Source organism: Gymnogyps californianus, chromosome 3 (genome assembly GCF_018139145.2).
Source record: "Gymnogyps californianus isolate 813 chromosome 3, ASM1813914v2, whole genome shotgun sequence".
In the NCBI taxonomy this organism is placed as follows: domain Eukaryota; kingdom Metazoa; phylum Chordata; class Aves; order Accipitriformes; family Cathartidae; genus Gymnogyps; species Gymnogyps californianus.
The window spans coordinates 76322273-76341716 of NC_059473.1; the positions used below are offsets into that span (position 1 = coordinate 76322273).

Consider the following 19444-nt stretch of genomic DNA (forward strand, 5'->3'; position numbering starts at 1 on the left):
AAAGGCAAGGCACAGGTCATACATAGTTGGGGCATTTTTGAGCTTGCGAACTGTAAGGACTGTGGTTTGCTGCAGTTTGGGATCAGGGAGACAGAATGGTAAACTAACTGCTCTGCCAAATTGCAACTGGAAACAATAGCTTAGCTGTTGCACTGCTACAAACTGCTGTACACTTTCTGTGGCAGAGCTGCTTTAGAAAAGTAGAGGATAGACTTCAAGTTGAGTTTCTCTGTCATATGCCCATGTCAACAGCTTATCCATACGCTATAGAAGTTGCATGTTCCGTGGAAATAATCTATACAGAGTTGATACTACATCTGTTAGTGAAAAGCACACTTTATGTGTGCAACTACTAGATAAATATCTGACATGTTTTCTGACAGCAGTTCTTTTTACAGTTTACTTATTAAGGGCTGGTAAATGTTTTTGTGATCACTTGGTACAGTTCCATATTCTTAATGCTGTATTATTTGAGAAATGTCTTTGTTTAACTGTATTTTTCAGATATGCCAATAGTAGCCTCATAAAATACATGGAGAAACACAAAGTCAAGCCTGACAGCAAAGTTTTTCTTTTGGTAGGTACAACTTGAAAATCACTATGATGATAGGAATGACATGCATTTCTAATGGTAATATCTGTGTCTGTTCTTCTATCTCATTCTAATGAACACCGACAGTAGAGAAAGCTATTTATCACTAACTGGCCATTTTTGAGATGTGTTTTCTTCATATACATTCATGCCGAGGGTGTGCTTAAACTGCTGGTATTGAATGTCTGAAGGTCTTATCTAATTAAGATCTGCAAGGCACTTGTATACCCAGACTTATCCTTAGGTCTGCTGTGCAAATAGGATAGTGAGTATTGTATATCCTTTGATTCCATGTTGTTTCAGAGAGCTAAAGAGCTCCCAAGAGCTGAAGAGTTTTGTGAAGAAAGAGAAGAGGAAAGGAGAAATTTAATTATTTCCTGTAGTAATTTTTTTTTCTTTTTCTTCCCTCTGATAATAGTCCACCTCTGTTCTGTGGGTAATTCCAAACAATATCCTTAAACATGTATTTGCTGGTTACCTAGTTGAGTCATTCATTGGAGGTGAATACAGGCTTACTCTGTCTAATACAGCATCATTTCTGGATGCCTCTGTGGTGACTTAGTGCTGTCTAAATTTAGGAATGAAGTTCAAAGTGACTTTGCTAGTGCTGTGAACAGGGAGTCTCTGTAATGAGGCTGTTAGTGCAGCTTGAGTTCTAGTGCTCTGTTTTCATCACTAGTTACAGATTCAGCATAGCAGTCTTTTCTCTAGGTCCTGGCAAAGATTTGCTCTTTGACTTGTTAGTAGCTGCTGGACGATGACACAAATAGCCGTGGAAACAGAATAGGTTGGTCCCAAGTTCGTGGAAGGGAAGCATTCACATAAGAAGTGTGAGACTTCGAGAAAAAATAATTAAAATTTCTTAAACTCAACTGGGCTCACCTTGGAATCATCTGGAGGAAGAGTCTAACTGAAAAGATGACAATTGTAAGAGACATCATTAGTTAGCACCTGAATTTCCCCATTTTCCTACTAAAGGTGGAAGCCACCAGAAAGCCTGGTGGAAAGGCAAAGAAGCAAACGGGTTGCTGTGAGCTTATATGGCTAATTCATCAAGACTATGAAAGCTAAGCTAGTCATCTTGGGTGGGTAGGCTACTTTTCCAGGGGGAAGTATTAACCAGATCTCTAAAGAACACAAAACTAATCATATTTTGCCACCCTATGGCATATTATGTATGCTTTTATATATATAAACAAAGGAACTTTTCATGATGGAGAAGGTGTGAGACAACGTTGTTACAGGGTGACTGAACAAATAGATAGGTGTCTACCTATGTATTCCCCTATATAATTGTGAGAATGAGAACTGAGATTTCCGAAAGTCTAAGGGCTCTTTCTGAACATCATGAAGAAGACTTAGTTCACTTAGCAAGGTAGGTTCTCTTAGTCAAATTTTTCTCACTGTTTGTAATCAGGGATGAATAAGGGTGGTTTAGTGATCAACCACAGAGATAGAGGCGGGTCTCAAATAGGTCAGTCTCCCAGAGCACTGCATAAGAATGCCCAGGAACATGGACAAACTTCTTGATATCTCACTGCTGCACTGAGGAGGTCCATGTACCTAAATTGCCACAGCCATGCTACAGCAAAGAGGCTCAGTACCTGCCTTATCTTGTGAAAGATCCTAAAAACCAGCAGATCTTGAAGGAAAGGTGTGGATTGCTCTCCCAAATCAAGAGATGAGAAATGTGTCTGCTAATGAGCTTGGAGGTACGTGTATTCTGAAGCAGACTCCCTAAAACTCCTTGTTCATATTCAAGGTAGTTACATTATTTTTTTTGAGGTAACCTCTGTCATGCAAGGTGACCTCTGAAGACATCTACTTTGTAACCTTCATTGGTCAAGACTTTGTGCTAATGAGTACAGAAAGTGTGGTGCATAGAGAAGATACAGCATCAAGTCGACCAGTGCAGGATAGCAAGTGACTCCTGACAAAGAGGAGGATATTGTGCCACTCTGCTGATTGACATTGAATGATAATATCTACATGAAGGGCAGAATGTTTTCCATCCAGGAAGAGGCATCTGTTCTTGCTGTCCTGGAAAAGTTACAAGCATAGTATTTATAGCTGTCGTGTGAGGCCAGTAGAGCCTGACAGCGAGCAATCTTGAGAGCTGCTGAGAAGTATGAGACTGTTGATGAAGTCCAGTCCCACAGGCTTGCTATATTGTGTTAGCAGCTGCTACCCTGAAAGCAAATTGTGTCCAGACATTTTTTATTCACTCTTCTAGAAGCAACAGAAGTTACAGAAATCCAGAGTTTGACAAAGAAAGTTGGTTCACAGTAGCATTACTGATAGGCAGGATATCTCACTTGGAGTGACGTTGTGTGTGGTATCACCTGGAATGGGCAAACTGATTATATCCTCAGGGGTGGAGGGGGATTACTAAGGGAATGAGCAGATCATTAAAAGGTCCAAGATATCTTTAGATCTTCTACTGTGGTACATTAGCCTTATCTTTGAATGACAAAGAGTACAGGTCATGTTTGGAGGTAGCTTATGATAACGGTGATGTATGGCAGAAAACTGGAGGAGCTTTCTCTTGAGTAGTACTGCAGCAACCAGTTCTGAGGAAGGAGTCCAGGGGGCAGAGGCTGACGTCCTGTACTCTTCTGTCAATGATGACATCTGGTACTGAAGACCAGGAGTGGCCTTATACAGAAAATGTTTGTCCCTGCGGTCACTGTGGAGGAACTGGGGAGAACAAATTTGCATCACCTGTAATGGTGTCACAAGCCACTAAAACTGACAAAAATTTTGCATGTAGGGAGAGGTGGTGATTTGAAATAAAGATACTGAATACCAAAACTGTTGTCTATATGTATTGTATCATGTGAGGTCACTGTGTAGAGAGCCAACAGCGCATTAGAAGTTGAATTTGTTAAGATACACAGGAAACGTAGGGTTAAGGTTTATCTGACAATAGAAAACACAGTAAATAAGCGTGCCATGCAAACTCTCCAGGTGTGTGCAATGCAGGACCATCTTGAGGTGTATTTCTGGACAAGCAGCAGTAATCAGTTCAGGAGCTGGTTGCAAATGAACTGATAGGTGGAGAGACAGCCCAAATGGCTCTTTGTGTTGTCAGTCTGTTGAGATCCATGGCCCATAAAGTATGGGAATAAGGAGAGGTGGGAAGGAAGTGGTAAAAGTACAGAGAATTTTATAAGACCTCATCTACAAAGTAGGGTTAACTACAACTATTGAGAAAGGAAATACAGGGAATCATCTTTCTTGATGAGTGCTTTTACTGAGGCTGTTTACTGTACCATATATATAGAATATAGAATTGTATATCGTATTTTTGATTTATTGGAACAAAAAGCCCCAAACACCCATGCCAAAATTCCATTCTTTTGCTGAATATCCAGGGAATTTTTGTTGGAGGCCTGGAAGACAGAGTTTGAGCTAAGATGCCCTTTGCAGAAGGATTTTTATTATCACTGTTGACTTGAATTAAGAGAGTATTGTGTGAGAGCAGGATACTGTATGATGTAATTTGAGCACTCAAATTTCCTACTGTGAGTTTTTCAGAATGTGATAAATAAGTAACTATTTAAAATGGTATGTTATACCTATAATTCCTGTTTTACACTACTAATATATTGTAATCCTCTTTTATAGCCTGCTGCAGTCAACAGTATTCTAGCTAATAAATTTATTATTGCTTTCCTCCTAGCAAGGAAGAAAGGTTACTATGAAGGGTTTGCTCCTCCTCTTTCTCATTTCAATATCAATTACAGTGGGATTGGGAGCTGCATGAGTGGCAGAGTGCTCTGACTCTGGAATGTCGCCAGTGCGAGAAATGAAGATTTATTGTTTCCATCCCTAAAGAGATATGGAGAGTCCTGGTCATGTTCAGTCTCTTCTGACACTTTTTTCCCTCTTGTGTCAGCAGTACAGAACAGTATAAAAGCTATACATGTGCCACAACAAAATGCCATTATTTAGAAATGATGCTTTATGAACCTGTAGTAGCTGAATATAGTGTCGCTTTAGCACAGTGGTTCAGCCTTAGCAGTTAATATTGCCTGATACACTTAACTGTATTTCTTAAGTGAGAAGTGCTTCACAGCCATAGTGCTTTGATGGATGTGCATTCTAGTTCTTGGGAACTTCACTGAACAAGCAATGCTAACTTAGGCTTGTCTGGACAAGCCACAAATAATTTAACAATCCACAATCCAGGACATGTAAGTCATAGTTTGAAAAATGATAGTTTGATAAGCTTTTTGCTATTTTTAATGTTATGCTTTGCAGCTTCAGAAGCTTCTTACTATGGACCCTACAAAGAGAATTACCTCAGAGCAGGCTTTGCAGGACCCCTACTTTCAAGAGGATCCTCTGCCTACATCAGAGTATGTATTCCCTCTTCTGTGCTCTTCAGGGGTGTCTTCTTTCTGCTAAATGCTAATCCCTGAAATGAGATGACAGCTGAAAAATTCACAGATATCTGCCTATATCCACAAGAAGTAGTAGCTCAAGCATGCTCAGTAGAAACTATTAGTGTAGTGCTAAAGTGTCTGTATCTACTGGTGGCAGAACTGAGTGGTCATGGACAATAACCCAGTACCGTACTAGTGTAATTCTGAACGTACTACCAAAGCTAGTGTGACAATGTTATTGCAGTATTTAGAGAATTAATCTGTGCCCTGTTCTATTCTGCCTTACACAGCCTCACAGAGCCCTGTTCTCCACTGCCTGGTTTCGTTGTGCCTCTCCCGAGGACTAGGACAGTTCTCTGACCTACAGCCCCTTCCCGTGCCCTCTTGCACAGGGTAACAGTATGAGGAGACAAAAGTGAAGAGATCAATGACTGCCTAAAATCCCACAGATCCCTTGTTCAGAAGGCTTGAGAGTACAGATTTTATATCTCTATATATTTTATTGTCATGAAAAATTCAAATGATATATTCAATTCCTACTTGGCAGACTTTCCTCTTCCAGTTTCTCTTCCCAATTTTCAGAAGCATGGTGGTTCATAGCATTATGATCTGTAGGAGCTGGATGCAGGGAGACTTCCACCTTTGCTTTCACTGGTTCCTCAGCTAGCAGGCAACACTAAAAGGAGGGAACAGCCACTGGAGTGCAAAAGGAGTCTAGTTGGGACTAGTTGGGGTTTTTTTCTTTCTTTTTCTTTTTCTGTTTGGATAAGCCAAATACTACATAGCAGCTAGATTAGGAACTGTTTACACACTTCAAAAAATTGTCACATTGATTGTATTCTGAATGCTGGCACAGAAATCTAAGAAATTGATACTGGTCAAGATCTACCAGTAATTTTCTATTTTGTGTTTATCTGATACTATCCTATGTAGAGCTATAGCTCTCCATGGATTACAGGATAACATTATGATAAAATCTCTGCCATAAACATTAAGGAATGTTCCAAATCCCATTAACCATCTGAGTTTAAAAGCTTTTTTTTTTTTTTCTCTAAACAAGACCTGAGAAGCTAATTGGAAGTAACTCTGCAGTTGTGATTGGCAAATATATTTAAGCCCGCTGTAAGCCAGGGCGGGCTCATAAGACATTAATACTCTTTGGATCAGGCCCTTTATTCAGTGAGCCGTGCATGTTCCAACTAGGTGTTGTGGAACCTCTGACACTGTGTTTGTTCATTTTGCCATCTGGATCAACAAGTGGTCGTTCTGGCATTTGGGCGTACTCAACCATGCCGTGATTTCTTAATGGTGGCCTCATGCCAACAGCAAAGAGATCTGACATTATGATCAGCACCTAGCTGCTGGTATCTGCTGCTATCTTGGGTGCCACTCACTTATGGAAACAGGACTCATGAAATACAAGAAATTAAATTGTGTTATATTCATTTGTTTTTAATATAGCATTAAGTAAGTGTATGTCATATATACATATTTGTGGAGTGTTTACAATTTACTGTGTTTCAGTGTATTTGCTGGCTGTCAGATTCCGTATCCTAAAAGAGAATTCCTCAATGAAGATGAACCTGAAGAGAAAGGGGATAAGGTATAATAAACTCTTTTTTTTTTCTTTTTTTTCTTTTAAGTATGCAATAAGAAAGAGTCATGGTGCTACCAAATGAAAATTAATGAAATGTGAAGAGTTAATAAAAAATGTGTTTTCCAGGCAAGGCTCTCTTAAAACTGCTTCCCAGACAGATTAAAAGTATCAGATGACTTTGGGGTGTCTCAGGCGGTATCACCAGCACCGTTTGCCCTGACCTGTGGGTAATGACCTGGATGGGTTGTTCTGTCAGCACTGGCCTGTTTTCAGCTGCCATCATTCCAAGAGGACCTTGCTACCTCCTCCTGCATTGCATGATGAAAATACATTGTGATCACATGAAAAGAATGGCATTTCCATTGTATGACTGGCATACATGCAGCCATTTGAAACTAGATGGCTGTCAGGGTCTCAAATAAATAGTGGCAGCCTGCTTCTGGCACTACATCAGAACATTTCATCCATCTGCACACAGTTTCCTGATCATGTTTTAAGGGCCCTCAGGAAGAGGAGTAATAAGGAGCGTGAACTGTTCTGGTCGCGACAGTCTGCTCTGAGTACTCTCTCCTAGCCCCATAGACTTGGGCAAGAACTTGTTTGTGTGCATAGTAAATTTTGGTGTGTCTGCAACATAATCTGACCTGCTTTGTGCATGTAGCTCAGCTGTGCTACGTGACCGCAGTGATTGTCCCATCATGCTGTGAAGACAGTACAGTGAGACACCAGCAGTAATGTATAGCTAGCAAAATGTGAAGAAAACAGCCTTAAACTGTAGTTATCTGAGGGCTACATGAGAAGGACTGTTAATCTTTTGGAGAAACTATTTGACTACATGCATCTTCTGTTTTCAGATTTTCTGTGTAACATAAGAAACTGGCTGAGTTTAAAAGTGTGCTTATCACAATACCTTTCAGACAGCAAATTTTGTTTTCAGAACAGATACTGTAGGTTCTTCTGTACTGAGAACAAGTGGTAACATCCTGGATTTTTGTGTCCAGATAGTTTTTTCAAAAAGAGGAAACAGACACCTAAGCAAAAATACAATGAAAGTCATGATACTGATTTGGTTGTCATTTAGTTACTAGCTTTGCTTTAACACTCACAGCTTCAAAAACAAGAACAAGCCTTATGAATTAAAATGACTCTGGCTTTTGTTACGTCAGTGTATTTAAAAGTAAATATCTGTCTTTTTCCTGGGGGTCTTGGGGGTGGGAAACAATGGCATGTTTATATTCAAAACAGCCATTATATAAATGGTCTTTGAGATTGTTGGGGACAGTCACGTATTTATGCACACTCCAAATTAAACTTTTTTCAGACCATTTAGGTAGTATAAGTCACGCATTACTCATTGAACATGTTCCCACAATGTAGAAAATGTGAAGGTAAAGGATATTCTGAAAGTTGGATCTGTACCATGTTTTGTTTCTTTATGATGTTGTTGCAAGTGAAAGGATTTTTTTTTTTTTTTTTTAATAGTGTTAGTTTCTGGTTTGTTTTTAAAACCATAAATATCTGTATAGTCCTTTGGAAACCTAGAGGAAGTTCTCTGTGTTTGTTTATTTGGAACTTGCATCTGAATTGAATAACCTTTAACATAAGCATCCGTTCTTCGAAATGGTTAATCATTAGTCAGCAAAGCTAAAATGAGTGTTTGTAAAACAAAGTGAAAAGATTGTTTTCTCATTCAAATTCTGTCAGGCAAGTTTCTGCTGGGTTCGTTTCTAGGTAGGACCAGAATTTCCTTTTGGTAATTTGTGCCTGAGAGGTGACGTGATAATATGTTGCTAACTGTAGACCTTTTACAAGTTTATTCATTTAGGAACCACCACGAACTAGACTGACCTGAGGACAATGTTTTTGCTGGCGTAAGCTGGTTTTGTGCGCTAAGGTGGTGCAGCTAGACCCCAGCCAGAGTCTGACAGAGTAGATCTCAGTCTCTACCCAGGCAGTAGCAGTAGTAGCTGCACAGAAGAGCAAGCTCAGACTAGTCAGGTAAATTTTGTGCTCATATCCAAAGTGCGAAACATGGGACCTACAACCCTACGACAAACTGTTGTCTTTAATTGTGAGAGTTCCTGCAATGTTTGTTTACAGGTAACAAAATTGCAGTTTTTCAGCTCTCACAGTAGCAACCACCTCACTTGCATCCAGACTCCCCTATGAAAACACAAATTTTGGAATTCTAGCACAAATACTGCCTTAGTTATTGGTGTTTGTTTGTATAAGTGAAGCTCAAACCATTATGAAAAGATAAATTGCTTCTTAACAATTTTTTTTTTTTTTTTACAAGCTAGCTTGATTAACTTTTACAATTACTGAAGTTTAAATCTCCTGGGAAACAGAATCTGACTGAGATGGGATTTGAGGACTACAAGCAGGAGGATACATTATTGGTTTTGCTAAATGTGAAATGGAAATGCAAGCCACCTCTAAGTCCTTGAAGACGCAAGGCTTCTTTGTAATCTTAAATTAATACATCATTGCAAATTTCATCTGAATGTATCTTGGGAGACCGTTGTGATGAATGGCATAGATACAGATCTTTTATGTCATTTATCTGAGGTAACTAAATGCCTTTTGGTGATTGGGGGCATCAAGAATTTTCTGCTAGTGGCAACTGGTTGTCTTGATTTCTGAGCAACTAATAAAGTGAGGTTTTTATAAAAGGCTGCCGTACTAAAGCTTTGATAATTATATAAGCAGATGTTCTAGGAAAAAAAAAAAAACCTATCCTGAAATGTTCCATACAGTATACTGGGGGGGAAGGTAGTAAGGCTTTTTAATTCAAGCCAAAATTGTAGGTTTTTTCCATGATGAACAAGTGACATATTTCACATTTGGAGCAAAATCGCTTTTCTTTGCAATTCTCTTATGTGCTTCAGCGCTCTGATGGAGGAGCCATCCCTGGTGCTTGAAAGCAGACAAATGGGTGGTCTTTCCTTGCAACTGTCTAACCATGGAGGGCAGAGCTGCACTCTGCTGGTTTTCTAACCTTCCCTCCAGTTCCCTAATACTCTTTTTAAGTCTGTAGCCCTCTGAAGCCAGAAACGTACAATGTCTTTTGCTCATGTTCCCCTTCTTAACTTTTTTCTCCCTTTTGCAGCACTTTTCTCTTTGTCTCTCTTCCTGCTAGGTCCCGGTGTCATCTTAATCGTCTGGCTTCTCTTCCTTTGCTAGTCTTCTCCTTCCCTTGCCAGATTCTTCCTTCAGCTGTTTCCTCCTCTTTTGTCTTCAACTATTTGTCTCTGGTCAATTTTCACTTTTCTACTATTTCAGTAAGATTTTCTGACCCTATACCTAGCACACCATGCTGGACCATATTCCCAGTATACCACTCTTTACAAGATACTAAAAAGCACAGGAGGGCAACACAGTAATGAAACCTGTTTCTGGTTCTGCCACAGAATTTCCTCGCAACCTGGAAGAAATGATATCATTTCTCTGGTCTCAATTTGCTTACCTTTCTGGTAGTAATGCTGCCAACCTCCTTCGGGTTATTGTAACGTGTCATTTGTGAAAGTTTGAAAAGTGGTTTTGATTCTGAGTGAACCAAGGCTGTTGAAGCACTTAGAGTAATTTGCTGTGGTTCACCACGTCTGCCACTGAGCACTAGTGAAATCTGGGGGGGGGTTGATTCAGTTCATTAGGCGATTACTGCTTTATAAATGGTTCCTTCAGTCCTCCCCTCTGAGCGCTTGGCTAGCTGTAGGAGGCACTAGACTGTCGTTCCAGTTTTAGTCTAGCTTGCTTTGTTAAAAAACCAAAATGACCACAAATGGGATACCCCCCCCAAAGCGCGCAAGAGTGTACCGAGGACGCGTTTCTCCCGACACGCAGCCTTGCTGTGTTTTCCCATCGAGCAGGCGGGCCTGCCTCCTTCTCCGCAAGACACGGTGGCGCCGGGGGTCGGCAACTCCGTAAAGCTCGCAAGCTAGTTCAGAGCAAGTGACCGTTGTTGTGTCGCTTCTTCCCCTAGAATCAACAGCAGCAGAATCAACATCAGCAGCAAACAGCACCTCAGCAGCAGCCGCAGGCGGCAGCGCAGCAGCCGCAGCCGCAGCAGCAGAACAGCGCCCAGACCAACGGGACGGCCGGGGGCGCTGGCGCGGGAGGAGGAGGAGGCGCGGGCGCAGGGCTCCAGCACAGCCAGGACTCCAGCCTCAACCAGGTGCCTCCGAACAAGAAACCACGCATAGGGCCTTCAGGCGCTAACTCGGGCGGGCCTGTCATGCCTTCAGATTATCAGGTACCTCTTGAATTTTTGCGGCTTCTGACGCTGTAGGGCCAAAATGTCGTTTCCCCCCTTCCCCACTGCAAGAACAGATCGTGTTTTAATGAATTTCTCATGTAACCTGAGCAGGCGTGCTATCATTTATTAGATAAAAATGTGAGTTTAAAGGTTTAAAGTAGAAAGGTTTTGTTCGGTGGTTAGTAATTTTCAATAGAATACCAGTATGAGTCGTATCTGCTGCAGCCTATAAAGTGTTGAGGACTAGTCCACTCCAGGAAAGCACTTAAATATATGCTTAACTTTAGGTTTGGGAGTGATCTTACTGAAGCCGGTGGAACTATTTCATGCATGTAAACACTGTGTTAGATCAAGTTCAGGATACTTGGCTCTTTGCAATACTAAATCCTGTGTAAGAAGCAGATCTGAGAAGATCCTGAGAAGCAGAAGCAAAGTTAGAACCAGGCTCTCTCATTTGATTCGTGCTTCATGTTACCTCATATCATCACATGTATAGAGCAGTTCTGTAGTTTATTCTAGTATCTTGCTAAGGGTACTTCTAATGTTAAAGAAAAAAAGCATGTTAGCACAGGAATGATGTCTTGGTTCATCAGTATGATTCATGCTGAAGTAGGGCACAAAGACACGCATTGTTTCTAATGTGACCAAAGTTGAATTGATTTCGTTTTCCAGTACAGTAGCATTCATAAGCAGAAGCAGTATCACTGAATTATTTTTGGATTTGCATACTTGTCTTTGCGTACTAGAATTATATTTTCCACTGAAAAAGTGACTTACACTAAATATAGAAAGCATTGAACTTACCAGGATCTTCAATACTTGTGAGTTTATACTTGCTGGGACAGTAATGAGTTGAAAGCAGAATAAGAAAAAGGTAGATATTAAAGGTAGATTTTAAAAGATGTTAGGGATTCTGTCTGCTACTAGCCTTCAAGAGGATCCCACCTTGGAGAATGGTCTTTTCAGGCTGCTTTAAAATTAAAATAACTAGCTTTTAAAAACCCAGCTCTGGAGTTGCCTTGACTTAGCCCTCCAGACCTTCTCCACAGACAATTGATTTCTCAGCGCCAGACATTTTTCTCCCATTTCTGTTTTACTCTTTTTAATTACAAATGATCATGAAGGCATTGAGGGCAATTTAAGGGTAAAGACAACTAGGTTTCTTTTTTGAAAAGTTCCAGACGGGCTTGAGGTCTGGACAGATCGCTACAGCTGTCTGACTACCCGGTATTTATGGCTGGCCTGTTTTGGTCTGTATTTTGAGGACTGGTGTGCTGCATTTGATGATATCCATTATAGAATCCTTATACAGCTCTCTGAATTGTTGGCAAACTCCCTCCTTACAAGTTGCTAGCAGTCTAAATATCATTTTTTTCAGATAGTTAGATTTTTTTTTTTTTACCCCCTGTGACTCTTTCCTTCTAAACTTTAACAGCACAGGCATCAAAATGATGATCTGTATGTTTCCTTTACATCACTCACTAAATTGTATGGTCTGATTATCCATTTTTACACTTGCGTTTGGCTATCTGCCCTTGCTGACTGTCTTCTGTTCCAGAAAGGAATGTCTGCAATTTGTCCAAGTCTGACTTCGTTAAAAACAAATTCTCTTCTGTGGAACAAAAATAAGCATGGGCAAGTTAATGCATTCTTGTAGTCTTATGGCATTAATTTTACTCCATTATATCTTATTCAGAAGTAGGAAGAAGATTCCCTTTGCTTTGAGTTTCATTTAGCTTGTGATCTAAAGTCTCCGTTGAAATTTTTTTGTAGTTCACCAACCTCAATATATGTTGTTTCCACAAATGACAGTGCGAATTCCTTGTTGAATTTTACTGAGCATTCCTTGTGTAACCTTGGGTGTTTTGCTTAGGATGATGAGCTGATGCTTTTCATCCAGAATGAGTTCCTATGAAGTCATAGCATTTATCACAGTTCTTTTTCTTTTTTGTTAGAAGTTGCAAAAACTTTCAGAATTTTGAGAGAAATTCCAGATTTCAGACACTCTGTTAACAATCTAACTATGCAGGCCAAGCATAATCTGGTTATTAACAGCATACATGCCACTGGGAGTCATCTCTTCCAAAGCCAGTGTCCTGAGCTGTTACCTCCCAAACTGACCCTCACAAACAAGTGAAGTTACTCCGTACAACTATTAGTTATATTGATATTATATTGAGATAGAGGTCTGCAAGATTGGACTGTTATCTCTCTCTAGCCTCACTGTGCTTCACCTTGAAAGCAACCTTCATATTCCTACATTAGACAGAACACAGAAAGAGTAATGTGATATTTTTAGGGTTTAGTATGTTTTACAATTTATGTAAAATTAAAGGTACAAAGCTATGTACAGAAACAAAGGGCAAAAGTGTTTTACACTGCCTGAACTTTAGGTTCCTGCTCTTCATCATCCAGCTGAAAAGTTGTCAGGAGGCTTTCACAGCTCTCCTGGTTGGGATCCAGTGCTTAGATGAGACCACTGACTGGGGTATTGCCTTCACTGAGCAGATTCTTGGTCTGTGGACGATGTGGTATTCTTACAGACCCACTGTCTCCATGGGATTTCCATTCAGAACTCAAACTTCTCCAGAGGCTTTCTGTAACTCATAGTCCTGATATTTAATCAGAATGTAGGTTCTTAACACTTTTCTTAGACGATTGCTGTTGGCCACAGTCTTGCTGATGACCCTTGGACATAGCCAAGTAGAACCATCAACTAGACAGTTAACAGAACTCTATTGAATGGCTGCCTGACCCTGCACTTAACTTGGCTGGAAACAAACTGTTTGCTGACTGCAAATAGTTTTGGGGTTTTTTTGTAGACTCTCCTTTCTTGTGGATTGGGGTGGGGTTTACCTTGCTAGAGAGTCTCCTATCCATTGAGCAGTACTTTTCATGCAAAGTGATTTTGCAGCTTGCATGATTTTGCAGCTTGCATTTTTTTTGCAGCTTTACATTATTGCAGCTCATTATGAATTCTGGACAGGGAATGGATATGGTAATAAAAGGGTGAATTTAGCAGGCTGGAGGTTGCAACTGATCCATGAATTTGGCTTGCTGAGATTGGGGTCCACTGAGCTAACATCCCAAACAGTGGAGGGAGAAAAAAAAACGTTCAGGAAAATGAATGTTAGGTGATTGTACATACACATGCCCCTCTTTAAGCAGGTTGAAAGACTCACCTAAAATTATACTATTTTATCCTACTGGACATGTTTTCATTTAGATAATTGAGTAACTCTTAGGTCATGGTTGTCTTTTTCTCAGGAACAGAATAAATTGTTTCTCTGTAACATTTTGTATTACCTATCTTGAAAAGGGTGTTTGTGACCTTAGCAGTTTGTTTTTGCATTAATAGCACTTACAATAATGATAGACATAAGTTTAAGAAACAGCTAAATTTTGAAATGGAGTCTGCTCTTTCTTGTGTATTTTTTCTTCAAAAACTGGGTGTGTACATGCTGTGCTTCTAGGTGTCTGCCAGCGACCTTGTGTATTTTGTGTGCTGTGTTAAGGCTGATTGCAGATCAGATTGATTACTTGTTTTATGGGACCTTAAACAGTAACGCTGTTTAGTCAGCTTCTCCAACAGTCACATTTTAATGAGCTTCAGAGAGGTTAAAAGTTTCCTGAGCTGCATAGTCCTAGCAGGCTGGTTTTCATTCTCCTGATCCCACTCTCTTTTCCTGCAGCACTCCAGCTCACGCCTGAGTTACCAAAGCAACATTCAGGGATCTTCTCAGTCCCAGAGTACAATGGGCTATTCCACGTCATCTCAGCAGAGCTCCCAGTATCACCAGTCTCATCAGTCTCACAGGTACTGAGAGGGCTAACAGGCTGCACTCAGAAAGGAATGGACTAAAAGCCAGAAGACTCCAGCAATATGAAGTTCATAACGATGAGAAGAACCAAAAATACAAACTATGATGCAGAATTAAAAGTCACGATGACAAAAGGAAAACTTCACTCATTGAAGACTTCCCGCCCCCCCTTTCCACCCCCCCATCCCGTTATTGCCATAAAGGAGATTCTCGTGAAGTTTTCCTTCCTCCCTGCCCTTGCATGTGCTCCATTGTGGTTACTCTAATGAACCCTTCTGATCTGAACCCAGCACTTAACTTCTTTAACCTTTGGAATTTTGAAGGATTCCTGGTGCACCTTCCTTATGCTGTAGTGATTGCCATAAATCTGTCTTTTCAATCTCTTTGATGGGATTTTAAAGTTTTAAAATCTTGAACTCCCAGGCTTTCAAGCTTGTATATAGTTAGTTTTATACTAGGCAAACCAGTTTAGCTATACAGGTATATTGCACCTTTTTAAAGCACTATGTTATTTTCACAGGATATTACTGTTTTGCTCATGGATGTCAAGAACAGCAAAATTTTACTGTTCCAGAGTATTTTACTATTCTGTTTTTATTAGTCTAGTTTTCAGGCGAGGTCTTAAAAATAAAAAATTTAAAAAATAAATAAAATTTAAAAAAGAAAAAGGAAAAAAGAAAAAAACCCACCCAAGTCTCTGCAGCGACAAATATGCTTCATGCTACTGGACTGAACGCCAAACAGAAGATTGCTGATATTTCTTAACTCATTCACATTGAATTCTTGAAATCACAGTGATCATGCTCTGACTAGTTTTAAATTAAGCGTTATTTTAAATGAAACCAGGACAGTCACGTAAAAAGGAGATGCTTTCAGGATCTGTTGGAACAGAAGAATGGAATGTCTTCCCAGGCTGGACACCAAAATAGTCAGGAAAAATGTATTTACTGCCCTCACGTCTCAGTAGGAATGTGGATGACGGGCTTGTTTTTCTGTTAAGCAGCTGATTAATGTATGTGAGAGTTCTATAAATTTAGCTTTCTTTCACATTCCTGAGTCAGTTTTCTAAATATAAAGGTGACAGAAATACTAAGACTTGCAAAAACAAATGCATTTAATCGTTTTATGTTAGAATTAATAATTAAGAGAAATTATTGTGCAGTTTGAAAAGCATGTTGAAAATTGTTCCTTTTTCATGTTTATAATGCATATTCTGTGTCCCTCACATTGCTGTGATTAACCCAGATTAGTTACACCAGATGCGCTTGATTGCACTGAAATGTTTCTTTTTCCCTAGAGCAAACATGTTTTGATTGTGCCTAAGGACTGTAAGTGGATGGGTAGCTGGCAGAAAATCCCCAGTAAATAACCAAGAGTTCAGAAGCATAATCAGAGGATTATTGTCCAACTTCTGCAACCACAGTTATTTGAAGAGACAAAACATGTAATTTGGGACAGCTTCATTTTTCCTTCACCCTTCAGAAATAAGGCTGGCTCTTGTTGCAGAAAACCTGGAAAAATGCATTTAGAAAGCTACTAGCAATGTAACACCAGCGAGCTTCCACAACTGGTGTCCAGAGAAGAGGTGAAGTGAGAAGAGTTTATATGTAAACGGTTAATGTTACAAGCTTTTATACCGCAGTGTGTTCTCTGCTGTCCTGTGTCCATACAAAAAAATTGTATACACCTGTACGCATTCACACTGAAGTTGTGATCAGACCTAGCAAGATGAGTAAATCTGTTTGCTCTGAGGAGAATGCTTTGCATCACAGCTAGACACATACATATTTCTACTGGATTTGATCTCCCGATCACCTTTAGTGCCCCCTTCCTCCTCAAACGTGGTGTTTTCATACCTTTTGTGAGCAGTTGGCTTGTTTTGGCTATATCTACCATCATGTGGTTTTGACAACACCCAGCTTCTCTGGAAAAGCAACTAAAACCTGCTTTTGTCATCAAATGGGTAAGAAGGTGGTGAAAATGAAATGAAGCGATTTGAAGGAAAAAAGTATTTCTGGGGAAAAGTAATCTCCCAAAGGATACTTTCAATGTGTAACCCTTGAAATGCTACATATTATACATACCCTAGTAGCCTGTTTGAAAGAACAGATTTTAACTGTTCCTTTATTTTATTTCAGTGAGTCTGGGGTTACATTCTTTCCGTAAGTGGAATGTCTCATCTCTTACCGATGTTAGGATGAAGTACCTTCGAGCTAATGGATATTTGGCCAGTGCCATAAACTAACATTTATTTTTATTTTTTGTGACTTGAATGTCACATTTCTGGAAATTAACCTTTGGCAGAGTAATTTTTGTCCCCTCCTGTTCTTTTCACCCTTCTGTTCTCTCAGAATCCTTTTGTCTTTTCCATTATAGTTATCTAACATTTCTTCTCCCTACTGTGACCTGCAGCTGATCATCAAAATTCATATATCAGGAGGTGGTGGGGAGACGTGTTACCGTATGGTTAATTAAGGTGGGCTCTTGTGCCAATAAGGCAAAATCATGGTGTAGATTAATCTGTATATAGAGTGTGAAACTTCACAGCAATGTAAGGTGCTTTAATTGAGTGAGCTTCCAGCTTCTAGAGTGACTGCCACGACCTCTCTCTAAGCTGATCTGGCATTTCTGCCTTGGTTAGGTCTGATGGACGACCACATGCCGCTGTTCTCCAGCTTTTGTGTGCACACGTGAAGCCGAGCTGACTTCCTCCGTTGCCTTCAAACTCACAACCGGGAGGAGAGCGAATAAAAGCAAAAGCGTTTGCTGCGAAATGTAGGCTGTGCACACTCTTCTAGTTCCTTCCTGGTGGTGAAATAATTCACCTTGTCTTGGGAGCTTAATGCCCGTTGCCGGGGTGGGTGGCAGTCATAGTGGAAGACGCCTTGCTTTCCAGGGGTCATCCCGTGAGGTAAAAATGCTCCGCTTTCAGAAGTGAATCGTGCAGTGTGTCGTGGGAAGCCAGGACCACGTCATTTTTATGTTATTTTTTGCCTGTGCAGTTTCATTAGTACTCATAGCTCTGTCTCTGCCCATAACCTTTACACCCTCACCAAAGTGTTTCACGCCGGTACCAAGAGAGGCAGGTGACACCGGCAGAGCTGTCTTCTCCATCCTGGTGGCCCGGTGGGAGAGCTTTTCCCATCGTGGCTCAGAGGAAACAAACGCGTGGGGAATGAATGGGATGAGCAGCCTGGTCCGCATTGGTGAAGTTTATGTAGCACAAACTGCACAATGAAGGAAAAATATAGGGAAAGCTGCGAGTCCTGCACTGTATCTGTGACACTGTATCTGGGGAGGGGGAGGGAAGAGCATTCGTAGCGGGAGGGGTGGTGGGAAGCTAGAAGTGTTCAAATATGTATAATATTTTATATAAACATAATAAGCTTAGTTCCCCTTCATAATCTTCAGGAATGGTACTTTAACACCATTAAGCAAAGAATTGTTTTAGGATTAAATAAATGTATTGTACATAAGGCCATACGTAATCTTCTAAAAATGTCGCCAGACAGGAGCGATGTGTATTACTATATGAAAAAAAAGTCCTTAATGCACTGTTATCTCCTAAATATTTAGTAGTAAATTAATACTATTTAATTTTTTTAAAAATTTGTCTTGTGTAGACACTAAAAAGTATTACACAAAATCTGGACAGAACATGTCCTTTTTAACAGCAATTTAAAGAACTTTTTATATATGTAAGGTAGTAACTTTTCGAATTGTTCTAGTTGTATTTTCCCATGTTTACTATTTGTGGAAGTGTGCCTGTCTCTATTCAGTTATTTTTTTTCTAATAATTTCATGCACGCATCTTTCATTTTTGTAGTTTTCATTAGAAATTATTGTGTATGCGCCTCATGCTGCCACAAAACTTTGCCGCTCTAGATCTGTGGTGGCCACATTCGGCAGTGCCCGTGCCAATGGGCTAGCAAAACCACAAAGCAAAATACTTGTTTCTCATTCTAGAGTAAAGTTTACTGCTTTTAAGTTGTCCTGATGTCACTCTTGAAATGACTGTTAAAACTAAACTATGAGTTCATTGCATTTATTTTATATTCTTGGTTGTAATGAAATGGAATTGACTTTGCTTCAGTGTGAATTTTTTTAATAAAATAATATACATTTGTAATAATAATAAAAAGTTCAAATCAAATAAGCGTGCTGAAAAGTTTTTGTAAACATTGGCTTTGGGCTACCAAGAGGGAAAATATAGCCCACAAAATTGCAATTGTAATTATATTCAGGATGTTTATGATATCATACACCACACAAAACAAAGCTTGCAAAACCTCAGAGTTGAAATTACAGCTTTTAAAATGCCCACGAGGATATTCATGGGTATGTGTCTATCAAAATAGAATGAAGCCTTATGGAAAACAGAATCCATGGAGTGGTTCTCTTAGGTTTTGCCCTCTGCCTAAAAGTATTCTGGCATGCCATGCTGATGCCACTTGTTGAGATTCATTATTACTTGTGTGACAATGCTATGGACGTGTCCTCTGAAAAAAAAGCTGGTTTATTGCATTCTAAAGCTAAATGCCCTCTTACTTTTTCCTCCTGCTGGACCTTGGAGGATTTCAGGTGACAACATGGAAAGCATGAGCTAGAGCATGTTGGTGGGTTTTCAAAGTGGGTTTTTGTGTGCTTTGCTAGTCTGTGTTTCTGTTCCATCTAACCATTGTTTCACAGATGGATAGCTAACTTCTTCCAAAAATCCCACTTGTCTTCTCCGTAACAGTTGCATGGGTAAGAATGGTTGGGATTTACTTGTACTACCAGTCATGTTAAGAA

General features: G+C 39.9%; 1 protein-coding gene across 2 annotated transcripts in view; it reads left to right on the top strand.

Moving 5' to 3' along the window:
• Nucleotides 1-17943, top strand: part of CDK19 (cyclin dependent kinase 19) — a 134025-nt gene extending 116082 nt beyond the window's left edge. For both annotated transcript variants that reach the window (XM_050893534.1, XM_050893535.1), the window contains 5 exons: nt 505-577; nt 4856-4953; nt 6505-6583; nt 10560-10829; nt 14525-17943. In XM_050893534.1, coding sequence (XP_050749491.1) covers nt 505-577; nt 4856-4953; nt 6505-6583; nt 10560-10829; nt 14525-14656 — 652 coding nt within the window. In that variant the 3' untranslated portion in view covers nt 14657-17943. The remainder of the gene's footprint in view (nt 1-504; nt 578-4855; nt 4954-6504; nt 6584-10559; nt 10830-14524) is intronic.
• Nucleotides 17944-19444: the final 1501 nt, after the last annotated feature.